At 40.8% G+C, this 13,696-nt stretch overlaps 1 protein-coding gene across 1 annotated transcript in view; it reads left to right on the top strand.

Moving 5' to 3' along the window:
* The window catches only part of LOC126751768 (protein timeless homolog), a 571,553-nt gene that overhangs the window by 73,160 nt on the left and 484,697 nt on the right, over positions 1 to 13,696 (top strand). The window contains exons 4-5 of the mRNA XM_050462284.1: positions 3,276 to 3,533; positions 6,249 to 6,568. Coding sequence (XP_050318241.1) covers positions 3,276 to 3,533; positions 6,249 to 6,568 — 578 coding nt within the window. The remainder of the gene's footprint in view (positions 1 to 3,275; positions 3,534 to 6,248; positions 6,569 to 13,696) is intronic.

The following is a 13,696-nucleotide window of genomic DNA, read 5'->3' as shown; positions in this document are numbered from 1 at the left end:
CTAAATCTATTACGGTTTTTAAATAACTTATTTAAATTGTTTTTTCTCTCTCGTACATTTTCCTCATGTCCATAAATATTCGCTTTTAACTCATTTCCATTTGGCCAGCGTTGCCAATTTACGCACTGACCTCCAATCCATAAATTCATTTGTTGCCGATTGCCATGACAGTCATATCACTCCAGGGAGCAATACAAAGGGATTTTCAACTTTTCCACTCTGCATACGCTTATCTCTCCTCACTCAACTCTTCATGCTGCGCTTTCAGTTCCGCACTGTCTCCAAGCTCATTCATTTTCTTATTTCCTTGCTTTGTTTTGTTCGTTTATGTTGCTGTGCAGTTTCGTTTTTCTTTCGGCCTTTTATGTGCTCTCTTATCGCATTGGCATATCCGTTACAAAGTCGTTATTTCGGTCACTTTAAAGTGTCCCAAAAGGAATATGTTGACAAACATTGCTCGATCAATCATATACATAAATTACTACTTTTACCGCTTTATAACTATTTTTCAGCCATTTTGAGGTTATATATGATCAATGGTCATTTTGAGTAAAGCAAATTTTGTTTGTTTGAAAAATGGATAAAACGGAATTTCGAAATATTACTTTTCGTAGGGAAAAAATACAGTTGAAGCAAAAACTTGGCTCGATGATGAGTTTCAGGACACTGCCCCAGATAAATCAGCCATCCTGGTTTCGTATGCTAAGATTAGACGTGTTAAAATGAGCATTGAAAAAGGTGAACGCTGTGGGCCCCCAAAAGATATTGATACCGATGAGAATATCAAAAAAGTCCAGAAAATAATTTTGGATAACCTCAAAGTGCAGTTGTTTGAGATAGCACACTTCCTCTTCTTCTTTACTGGCGTAGACACCGCTTACGCGATTATAGCCGAGTTAACAACAGCGCGCCAGTCGTTTCTTCTTTTCGCTACGTGGCGCCAATTAGATATTCCAAGCGAAGTCAGGTCCTTCTCCACTTGGTCCTTCCAATGGAGTGGAGGTCTTCCTCTTCCTCTGCTTCCCCCGGCGGGTACTACGTCGAATACTTTCAGAGCTGGAGCGTTTTCGTCCATTCGGACAACATGTCCTAGCCAGCGTAGCCGCTGTCTTATAATTCGCTGAACTATGTCAATGTCGTCATATATCTCATACAGCTCATCGTTCCTTCGAATGCGATATTCGCCGTGGCCAACGCGCAAAGAACCATAAATCTTTCACAGAACTTTTCTCCCGAAAACTCGCAACGTCGACTCATCAGTTGTTGTCATCGTCCAGCCCTCTGCACCATATAGCAGGACGGGAATTATGAGTGACTTATAGATTTTGGTTTTTGTTCGTCGAGAGGGGACTTTATTTCTCAAATGCCTACTCAGTCCAAAGTAGCGCCTGTTGGCAAGAGTTATTCTGCGTTGGATTTCGAAGCTGAGCTGATATTGACTCGAAGTTATGTCAACAGTGAAGTGAGAGCCAAGTCGCGATTACGACGACTGTTTGTTTGATGACATGAGATATTTCGTCTTGCCCTCGTTCACTGCCAGACCCATTTGCTTTGCTTCCTTGTCCAGTCTGGAGAAAGCAGAACTAACGGCTGGAGATAGCGCACACTGTAAACATATCAACTGAACGTTTACATTATATAATTCCCGAATATTTGGATATTATAAAGTTCGGTGCAAAGTGCATGTCGCGCGAGCTCACTTTTGACCAGACGAGTTGATGATTCGGAGCAGTGTTTGGAGTTGTTCAAACGTAATAAAGCCGAGTTTTTGCATCGATATGTGACAATGGATGAAACATGGCTCCATCATTTTAATCCGAAGTCCAATTATCAGTCATCCGAGTGGACTGCACACGATGAACCCGCTCAAAGGCGTGGACAAATGCAACAGTCGGCTGACAAGGTTGTGTCATTTGTAGTTTGGGATACATGACATAATTTTTATTAACAACTTTAAAAAGGGAAGGACCATCAACAGTGACTATCAGATAGCGTTATTGGACCGTTTGAAGGACGAAATCGCCGAAAAACGGCAGAATTTGAAGAAAAAGAAATTGCTGTTTCAACAAGACAGTGCACCGTGTCAGCAGTCAGTGAAAACGATGGCAAAAATCTATGAATTGGGTTTCGAATTGCTTCCGCATCCACCATATTATCCAGATCTGTGCCTACCGACTATTTCCGGTACTCAGATATCAAAAGAACGCTCGCTGGGAAGAAATTGTCGTTGAATGAAGAGAAGTTCACCTGAAGTTAAAGCTTAATTTTTTTATTAACTCAAAATGTGATGCATGTGAGTTACACACTTTCCTTAACAAATTCCTACATGGTTAGTAGGAACCAGTGCCACAGTGCCCTAACCTTACATTTTTATTTCATACAATATATTCAACTGTGTGCAGTTAACAGTAATCGCAACATGTGGACAAGGCAAATGCGTGCCTTTGTAGATAGTGAGAGTGTGAAAGCTGGGCCATAGGCGTGACCAAAGGCTGTTTCAGTGTAGGCTTGAGCGCGTTTGTAACGCATTTCACTTTCTAAACTAACTTAATCGCCATGACTGCAAAATGTCTTATTGACTTCGCCTCAACTCCAGCCGACTTTATTTATTTTAAAGGCTAACTGCTACATACAGTTACTTAATGCCTTGTTATTTGCTGTTGTTGTTTGTCTGAGTTTATTTTAAAGCCAACGTTTTTTATTGCAAAGCTAAGATATTCGAGGGCGGGGTGAGCAAACGGACTTGGTTGCTGCTTCATATGTTGTAGCGAACTGTTTTTCGTCGCTATTTTAGTAATATGCCGCACCCCGCTGTCATTTCGGCGCTGATCCGCTTTGCCGCTCCCGCTTGCCCCAGCGGAAGTAAATTGATTTCAACTTTAGATTTATAACGATTGCCTAACTAATGATGGGCCATTCGTTCTGCTCGGCAACCGCTTAACGGCACGCAACGCTTGCAATCGAACGCCCACACGATTGCCGTCGTTTGTTTCTGCTAAAAAAGCAGTTAATATAAATTTCTATGTCTAATGTCTATTATTTGATTTTATGTCTCTAGGCGTGTAGCTACTTAATTCGGGAGACTTACATGCCAACGGAGGAAGAGAGGCCTATGTTCGGGGCACTTCGCATTGCTCGTCAAAAAATTTATTACTTGCGAAATTTTAATGCCACACTTCTGTTTTATTTCTCATTTTATTTGCTAGCATTACCCGCTTGCTGTTTTTATTATTGTTGTTTACTGTTGTTTTAATGCCGGCACTTTTCACTTGCAGGACTGGGCGATACGCAGCGAGGAGCAGAGCTTGATGATTGAACGCGTCCTTGTGCTGATACGGAACGTGCTTCAAGTGCCGGCCAATCCGGAGGCGGAGTGTCGTGCCGATAACGATGCCAGTCTGCATGACCAAGTTATCTGGGCGCTGCATCAGTCGGGCCTCATGGATTTGGTGTTGTTTGTGGTGTCATCACCGGATGAGCATCAGTTTCATTTGCACGGTTTAGAGATTTTGTGTCTGCTCTATCGCGAACAAGTGAGTATCTGTTCATACTTAAGCGACTAAGATGTAGTTGCCGGCGAAGAATGCAGGCAGCGATGGTGGAGTTGGCGGCGTTTGTGAGTGCTGGAAACAGGCAGGCAGGCTGTGAATGAGTTAAAAGACGTTAGACGGTGGTTGGTGAGAATTTAGCGGAGCTAAAGTATATTTTAAGAAGAACTTCAAGTTGATAATGAAAATGAGGTGCAGTTGTACTAATGGATATCATTGGCTGCTTGGTGGCAGTCCAAAATTTAAAGATCTCATCGCGAAAAATGTTTGGCTGTCATGTGTTTAATTTTAATGTGCTGTAAAATCTGAAACATATCTGATGAATAGTTTGTTAACTTCGGATTTGGCGAAGTGTTTTTCTTCGGAGTCCAGGTCCAATAGTTTTCCGATCCTTGTACACCAAACTGAAATATAAATATTGTCCAATAAAATATCGGATTCACGCCAAATAGTTTCAACGATAATCCTGCCCCTTAAAGCAGTTCATATTTAGGGAACCAGTTCATATTTAAGAAACCCGAAAGTGAAACTGAAATCATATAACTATGTCAATTTCTAAAAGTAGCTCGCAATTTGATCCACTGCTGTAGTGCAGTTGTCAAAAAGTGAGGTTATTTTCCAATATTTGTATATCTACTTTAGACTGACCCGAATAAAGATAAGATAATTGTTCCATAGCTATTTTTGCAAGCATTCTATGGAGGCTCTTCCACAGGACTATGGTAATAAGTTATAAAAAAATGTTGGTCTGTAAATCCGCATCTATCTTGGAACCAGCAATAACACCAACAACAACGTCTACATCGAAATCTAATGCAGAATAACTCTTGCCAGCAGGTGCTACTTCGGACTGAGTAGGCAGTCCTCTCTCGAAGAACAAAGACCAAACTCTGCAAGTCACTCATCAACTCCGTCCTGCCATATGGTGCAGAGGCATGGACGATTACAACATCTGATGAGTCGACGTTACGAGTTTTCGAGAGAAAAGTACTGTGGAAGATTTATGGTCTTTTGCGCATTGGTTAGGGCGAGTATCGCATTAGATGGAACGACATTGACATAGTTCAGCGAATTAAGACACAGCGGCTACGCTGGCTAGATGTTGTCATCCCAATGATGAAAATACTCCAGCTCCGAAAGTATTCGACGCAGGCTCGCCGAAGGAAGCAGAAGAAGAGGAAGACCTCCACTCCGTTAGAAAGACCTGGTGGATAAGGACCTGTCTACACGGTGTCTGCCTGAATAGTAGTCTCTAGTTCAGTAAAGAAATAAATACGGGGTTTTTCCGGAAAGTAATAGGACTGACTTTCTTCCGCCGCGACTGTACTTCGAAGTGTGCGTGCACCGACTGGATTCGGTAGAGGGCATTCCCGATTAAATTCTGTGTGAAACTCGGTAAATTTGCGACAGAGACGTTTGATATGATCAAGCAGGCTTACCCAGATGTTACTTTAGCAAGAAGTGGTGTGTTTCGGTGGCATCAGGCCATTTTGGAGGGCCGGGAAGAGGTCGCTGATGAATACCGGAAGAATGAACAAATCCAAAGTGAAAACGTCCACCATGAATTTGTTTCTCCTGGACAATCCGTCAACGCAAAGTTTTACGTGGAAGTCCTCAATAGACTCCAACGAAGGGTTAGTTGGGTCCGACAAGACATCGCAGCTGATTGGTAGTTGCACCACGACAACGCCCCGTCTCACACCGCCTTTCTTGTGAACAGCTATCCACCCAAGGCCGGCATCCCAACGTTTTCGCAGCCGCCCTACAGCTGTGGCCCCCCCGGACACTCTTTTGGGAAAATACCGATGAAAGGGGATCCAAGCAGCATGCACCTCGGCTCTCAAGGCTATTCCGGAGAATGCCTTCCGTGACGCGTTCAATGTTAGGAAATCGCGCTGGTAGCGATGCATCGACGCAAAAGGAGCCTATTTTGAAAGTTTTTAAAGAATTGAAACGATTGGTTCAATACATTTTTTTTAATCGATTCAGTCCTTTTACTTTCCGGACAAAGCCTGTAAGATTCTAATATATCTAGGATATAGTAATCCTATAGCGATATATAGACAAGATACCCCTTGGAATGAGTACAATTCTTTGGACCTTAGTTTCAAAAAATGCAATCTCTGCTGAAGTAAACCAAAACTCCAAAACTTCAACTAAATTTCTAGACTCTTTATTATATATTCTGAAGATTACTATCGGCAGTTATAGTAAGACAGTTTTGGGGCAAGTTTTAAATTAGGTCAATCCTGTCGACAACCATTAAGAACTGTCCTAAAGACTGTAAAACCTATTTAATATCAGCATGCCAAACCTTTCTGCTCAATGTGTTGTGATCGCTACTAAACCCTTTCTTCAACTATTCAATTAAATGCAGCCGAGCAGCATGAATTTTTCCACGCTGTCAACATTAACAACAACCCGCCAGCAGCAGCTTATGCGTTGCCAGCCACGTGGAATGGCGAACGCAATGAACATTCCTTGCCGCAGCCATAGATAATCTGGCACACACATACCTGCAAGCACGCATTCACCTCAGCGTCACGTTATGCCATACTTTACCTACCACAACACGCAGCTAACCTCAGAACGCACCATCGCTGCTCCCCTTCTATCGCCCCCTTCTTTCACCCCTTGCGCGACCTAACGACGGGCATTAAATATTGCAAATATAACTGACGCTAATTTCCCATTTAACAGACAGCCGAATCCCTAGCGGATGCATCGTTGCAACGCAGCATCGCCGAGAAGCAACGCGACGAACAGGAATTGTTGGCAGCGCGTCGCCGCGAGCGTCAACGGCTGCAGAGCAAACCGCCGACGATGCGACATTCACGTTTCGGCGGCACGTATGTAATACGGAATATGAAATCCGTGTCGGATCGCGACATCATTTGCCATCAGCCGTTGGAACGTGTTATGTCGATTGATTTCGATCGTGAGAAGAATCAGCAGAAGCGCTCATTTCGCCATGTCAAGGAGGAGGTCGAACTAACGCGACGCAGTGCGTTCTCAGTGCGGTAAGTGGAAAAATGCACACAATACCTAGCATAAGAATACCAGCGAAAAGGTGAAATGAAATATCGAAAAAGTACCGCAAATGTTGAAAAATTCAATTAAGTGCGAACTCACATATTGCCACATTCATTTCATATATGTATACGTGTATGTGTGCGTGTGTCTTTTATTAGCATTCTTCATTTGTGTAAGCATTTCTTCGTTGCCTAGGCAAATATTTGGGTGTGCATGCGTGTTCGTGTATTTGTATCTATTTACATGCGCCTTCGTGTTGGCCATTTTTCGTTTGCTTTGTAAATTAGCTTCATTTCAAATTCAATCAAATCAACGAAAAGCGTTCAATTACCTTTGCCGTATTCGATTTTTCGTATTTATCCTTCCGTTGCTACCGTTATTTTCGACAGTTGCCAGCTGCTAACAGTTTGGCAATTCAAGTAGATTAATCCCAGGTAGATGACCTCGTTCGGTCGCAAACGTTAGTTATTGGCAAAGCTTGTGTAATTCGTGTTTTATTTTATTTGATTTTCAGTTTAGATTATTTTGTTGCAAAATCATATAAAACTGATGGGTTTGATTTCGAAAAAATGTCGATATCCGTTGAATTTACATATATATGTGTGATTTTGGAAAACCTTTAGGAAATCCTTCCACTTCCTTCTAGAGAAGAGTTGGGACGCAGTGAGGTAAATAAGGACACAGGCATAGGTATGTATATGGATGGGTCCATACTAGATAATCGAGTGGGAGATGATATCCTTTCAGCAAATTTAAATACCAGAATTGTCTTCCTACCACCAGCCCAATGCTGTGTCTTCAAAACGGAAAGCTAAGTAATCAAAAAATCTATCTTGTTCTGACGAAGGATGCGCTCACAGCTGGAAATCTTTCCATTCATACAGATAGCCAAGTCGCTTTGATACCACTCAAGTATCTTAGAGTTTCAACATAGATAGTAAAATGAAATAATGCCATGATCTCTTGGTATAACTAACATCCTAATTTATAATAAACATGAAATGTGTTTCTGGATATAGTCCCTGGCAACAGTGAATCAGATAAACTAGACAGAGCAGCCAGCACCTTACAACTGCAACTTGCAGTTATCTAACTGAAAAACATATTGTAGATATGTATAGTTAGTCTCAGTGGAGTCGCTGTCTAATTTGCAGACATGACAGCAGACTGGGAATACCATACAATAATTATTCTAGAAGAGGATGAAACTATATAACATTTTCTATACGAATATAAGGCTTTGGGGGAGGAGCTTTTAATCGCGGTGTTTTCATAAAGGTACTCGTAAAGTTTTAGATACGTCGTCAGACAAGTTAGGTTAAGTTAATCTGGTAGACCAGTAAGCTACGCATAGATCAGTTTTGGTCCGTTGAGATACCAGATGGAACTCACTTGCTGAGTCCTAGAATACTAGTCAGCGTTTAGGATGCCTGCGCTTGACGCGAATTTACGTCTTACTTTCGATATCTCCTCAGTGCTTCATACTGTGTGACCCCAGATGCATACAGCGTAGTCTTGCCAATGCGGGACAAGTGCACAAGAGATGCTCCATTATTTCCCTGGTGCCCTGCTCTATGCATTTCCTGCAGTTTTCTTGGACTGTCAGCCCCATCGTGCGGGTGTGTGACGCCACCAGACAGTGACCAGTTAGTATTACCATAATGTTCCTAAAGTCTCTTCAAGCGAGTGTTAACATGATTTTTGTGTACTTCCAATCTACCGTTTTGCACATGACTTTTGCAGTTGGTATCATTGTAGCTCGTTCCATCGGATTTCCTTCACCATGCTGCTGTCGACATCGTCGTATAGACCATGCATGGGTTTGTCAACGTTGATACCTTTGTGTCCTGGCACCCAGTAGAAGTGAAGTGGTTTACTTCTAGCAACACTTTCCATGCTTTTCAAGACACTTTTGGTCGACATGCGATACGAGGTTACCGCCTTGATGTTGATTCTGGAATTGGCTACAGATGCATTAGAGGCCAGCTCCGCTGCTTTTGCAATAGCAAAGATCAATGAACCGCATCGTTTACCGTTTAAAGGTTCCATGATAGTCGGATCGACGTAATCAGCAAAACTGCTATCCGGCTAAGTACTGTCATCAGCTGTAAGAAAAACAATACTTCATAAATCTTTTGTCATTTTACTTTTGCTAATTTCATACCTTGTAAACGACAGGACGGGGAACACGAAAAACTGTAAATTACACATTATTTGCTCGAGAGGTTATCATTTCTCATTAAATAAAACTATGGGAGCAATATTTTAATTGTTTGGGAAAAGTTCTAGTACAAGAATAAAAAAAAAAAAACAAACAGAAAATATAAGAGTCGTCTTTGGAACTTCGTTTTTTCTTAGTCGAATTAACTCATGCTTCGGAGGGATTTCATGTTTTATGCCCTGAACAAAGTGTATTCGTGACAAAACGAATTTTGTAAGACTAAGAAGGAAACTTCAGAGGATTTAGTCTTGTGTAGAAGTTCACGCAAGTGGTTATGTTCTCTGATCGCCATTTTTGGGAGTGGCCAGAAACGATTCTTTTACATATCGCTCAAAGCTCACTACGTTCGGTCTTTGACCTAGTATCCTCTGGGTAGCCTAAAACAACCGCTTGAAGGCGAGCTAAAGTAAGAAGGCGAAACATCCCTCCGCAGGGTTGTGCGCTGGGTTTGGGACCCGCCACGTAAAAAATCTTACCAATGAAAATTAACAATCAGCCTCGGATGAGAGACCCCCCTTTTGAATTCGCTTGGAATATCCAATTGGCGCCACGTAGCGAAAAGAAGAAACGACTGGTGCGCAGTTGTTAACTCGGCTATAATTCAGCGGTGTCTTTAAACTTCAGAACACATATTTTTCATCGTACATATACTTTCTACCAGAGATGCATTCGTGAAGAGTGTAGTCGAAGTTAATGTTGCTCTTGATTTTACAATAGTTTTTGCTGGTATAAAAGCAATTTGTCGGCCTCCTGACGCTGTTTCTGTCGATTAGCAAGTCACCACATCCGATCCAACAGCGCTTTTTGCGCTTTATTGCTGAGGTCACAGCTTGAGTATCAAATTTGTATGACTGTTTACTGCAATAGTTCGACGCTCTGTTCCTAACCGGAGAAATGAATCCATCTTGCCTTTCGCTAAGTAGTGATACAACTTAGTACAATACGCTAGGAACAGCTACATATATTTTGAATCTCTAAGAAGTCAATATACTTCAGACGGTCAGACTGTGACACAGAAAAGATGGCAACTTTACGATATAACTTTTGATAACTAAGCGTCTTCTTCTTCTGTTGCTTGCAAATTTCGGAAGGAAGCGGCCGTACTTTTTCAGTCATACAAAACAGTTAACAGTTTTTTCTAGTTTAGAAAAATCAAGTTCAGCTTTACCAATTTTGGGGTTATTAGGTTATAATATTGAAGGCTAATTTGACAGACGGTCGAGATATCGTTGAAGACATACCTCGTTCTGGACGACCTTCGACTTCTTCAATTCATGAAAATTTTAAAAAAGTGAAGAGAGCACGACACCTCCCATGACATGTTTGATTGTGCGAATTCCGACCGCAAATTCATGGAAATCCTAATAACTGTCGATGAGACATGGGCTTATGAGTTTGACAACTAAAAAAACACGCCAAAGCCGCTAGAAAATTAAGTGATGCTAATTTTATTCGGTATTCGTGTTTTGGTTCATCATGAATTTATTACGCTACTTTTAGGCCGTATTCAGGCGTTTGCGTGAGAACATCCGTCGAAAACAGCCGGAATTTCGGAAGAACTATTCCTGGATTACGATTGTGACCGAATTAAAGCTAAAAACGCAATGAATACCTTCGATCAACCACCGTATTCACCAGTTTTGGTTCCGTAGGATTTTTTCTTGTTCACCAAACTGATATTGCCGCTCTGTGGAATCCGCTTTCAGTTGATCGAAGAGATAAAACAAAATTCGACAAAATAAATCTTGATGAATAATTACAAATTTTGCGTTTTATTTACAATTACCGGGTACTCACAATGTATATTCTAAAAATAAAATTGCCAAAATAAAATAATAAAAAATAATTTGTTCTAAAATTCATCCTGTTTTTATGAATGCGTTCAAAAGGTAGTTTTTTTTGTTGACGCTGCTTTTTATGTACCCCATAAGATATGCGCTCAAACGTAGCAAAATAATAAATATAAAACCCTCACCTGCACAACACGTGACATTGATGAACTTTTACGATGTGACTGGTTGACTAACGTGCTGCGCAGTCAGTGCACACGTCGTTGATATGCATCAGCTGAAGTGCCACGAACAATACAAGTACAATACGTTAGTTGGCCAAAGTGTATGAGCTTTTATTAGCTGACAAAGCGTAAACATTCAGCAATTACTCCTGAGGTTGCGCATACGCCACGGCGCCCCACAACGACAGCAGCAGCAGCAGCAGTGATGGAGAACTTCGCGTTGTTATTTGCACCGTGTGCAGCGGATGTGGTGTAAATAAATTAAAGGTAATTCCACTTGTTCGCACACACTTGTGCTGGAGTTAAAAATTGAGATTTTACGTTTTTTCTTCAGTAAATAATGTGGATTAATTACAATTTTTGGAAAGCATTTTTTTTCAAATTTATTATTTGGTTGGTTGGTTGGTTGAATGAGAGCGTGAATGCCGGATCGTTGGCGCGCGCACCATCATTATGCCCATTCTGTTCCCGGGTGGTAGTCAATATAAGTCTTATCTAGCAACTCTGTGAATTTGGTTTATAAAGAAGCTTGATTATTTTCTACCCCAGCTTCTCTTCTTTTAATTTAGAGTATTGGTAGCTTTGAAATATCTCCCTTTTCATCCGGCTGATGGCTAGGCATTCGCATAGATACGTTTAATGCTCTGTTTTCTGTGAAGTAACGCTGTGGTATGCTTGTTGCTTGTGTTTCAAGCTATGAGGTGTTCTTTTAGGTCAAGCTCTCTCAAGGTCAAGCCTTGAAGGAGCTAAATGAATTGGGCCAGCTTAGGGGGTTGCATCTTCAGTTGCCCCCTAGCCGGTCAGCTTGTCCGCCTTTTCATTCCTTTCTATTCCTATATGACCGGATACCCAGATGATATTAACCGATTTACCTACTAAAAGTCCATTAATTGCCTTCCTGCATAACCTAACGCATGAGACGTAGTATTGGCGCTATGGATGATCTTATTTGCCGTTCGACTATACACTAGAAGGTTAATGGACTTGCTGTTTAGTGCAGAAGCCAACATGGCACCTTCTGTTATGCCCACAATTTCGGCATGAAAGACTGATTTGTAGTTATTTAGCTTGAAGCTGCCTTCTGTGTACGGATTACGACAGAAAAAGCCCGCTTTTGTTCTTGTTTTACCTTTTGATCAGTCAGTGATTATGTACATTTCGCCGTTGGAACTGTCGAACACAGAACAATTGGCCCAATCTTCTCTACTGGGGAAGGAAAACGATGTGCTGTTATTTACTTAATTTTTTTAATTAATACACAACAAGTAAGGAAAGGATAAGTTCGGGTATAACCGAGCAATTTGCGCGGCTCAAAGGCGGGAAAATATTTTCTAGTCTTTGCTCCGAAATATTTATATTAAAATCAACTTATTTATATAACTTAAGGGAGGGGTTAGGGTTTCAAGAAAAAAAAAATAAGTTTTTTTCGAATTTATTTCCTAAATATGGATTGAGTAATTTTATTCGGACATTTTGTACAGTATTGAACACACTACAAGGTGTGTTCCAAAGTAAACAGGACTTAAAAAAAATTAGAACAAATGGTTTTTTCGGCAAAATCAATTTATTTTATTCAAAATAAACTCCTGCTTCAATACAGATTTTTGCTCGTTGGCCGCCAGTATGCCGGTGCAAGCCTTTTGAATAGCCTCTACGTCTGCATAACGCTTTCCTTTCATGGCCAAATGCATTTTTCCGAAGAGGAAGAAGTCGCACGGTGCCATATCAGGTGAATACGGGGAGTGGTTAATGGTTAAAATGTCATTTTTGGTCAAATAATGATGTCCTTCGAATGTTGGATTCTGAGCAATTTTCGGTCGTCAGTCAATTTGTGCGGAACAAACCGTGCCCACACCTTTCGTAAGCCTAAATGTTTGGTCAAAATGCGATAAATCGATTTCCATGAATTTCAATGATGATTTCGGTTGATTTTTGATGAATTTACGCACAGTTTCGATGGAATTTCTGGTGATCACGGATTTTGATTGGCCCACATGTTGATCGTCATTTATGTCCTCACGACCACTTTGAAAACGTTGAAACCACTCGTGCACTCTGCTACGGGATAGGCAATCATCGCCACAAACTTGTTTCATCAATTGAAACGTTTCGGTAAAAGTTTTACCATTTTAAAACAAAATTTAATGTTGGCTCTTTGTTCGAAGCTTATTTTCGCACCGATAACAAACATACTGACACTTAAAACCCAATAACTTCACTTCCAATCTATGAAATGTCATGAAATTCTCACTGGACAATCGATAAAGATAGCAGATTCTAACGCACCAGTCGACATATAGATGGCGCCACCAGTGGGCGCTAGATTCAAAAAGTTCTGTTTACTTTGGAACCCACCTTGTATATAATATTTGGTAAATGAGAGTTTGAATGTGAGGCAGACAATTCATTGAACGACATATTTGCCATAAAGTCTGCTATAATAATGACTATTATATTTATTATATGGGGGTTGAGGTAATTCGAGGAGTTATTTCTCGCTTTAAACGCTAGCCTAAGCAATACTAGACATTGAGTACATTTTGTCAAGACATCATAAAGGGTGACCAATATACGCGGCATAAATTCAAACGGAAGTTTGATATTCTTATAACGGGCAAGCCAGTTTTATCGGTTTTTGACATACTATTACCAAAAAAGAGTGCTCTCCGAGCACTATGATGCCTAACATAATGGCCAAAATTTATGATTTAATGTCAACAGGATGTTTAAAAATTTTTAAATTAGTTATATAGAAGCTTGGGAAAGTTTTCACCCGTTTTTATTAATATACTGTTATTGGAAGGAGATTTTCCCAGAGTTTCATTGAGATATCTTACAGATTGACCGATATATCAGGTATAAAGTCAAATGGAAGTTCGA

This window comes from Bactrocera neohumeralis, chromosome 2 (assembly GCF_024586455.1).
Source record: "Bactrocera neohumeralis isolate Rockhampton chromosome 2, APGP_CSIRO_Bneo_wtdbg2-racon-allhic-juicebox.fasta_v2, whole genome shotgun sequence".
NCBI classification, from domain to species: Eukaryota; Metazoa; Arthropoda; class Insecta; order Diptera; family Tephritidae; genus Bactrocera; species Bactrocera neohumeralis.
Note: the sequence above shows the minus strand (reverse complement) of the source record. Positions and strands in the feature narration are given on the sequence as shown.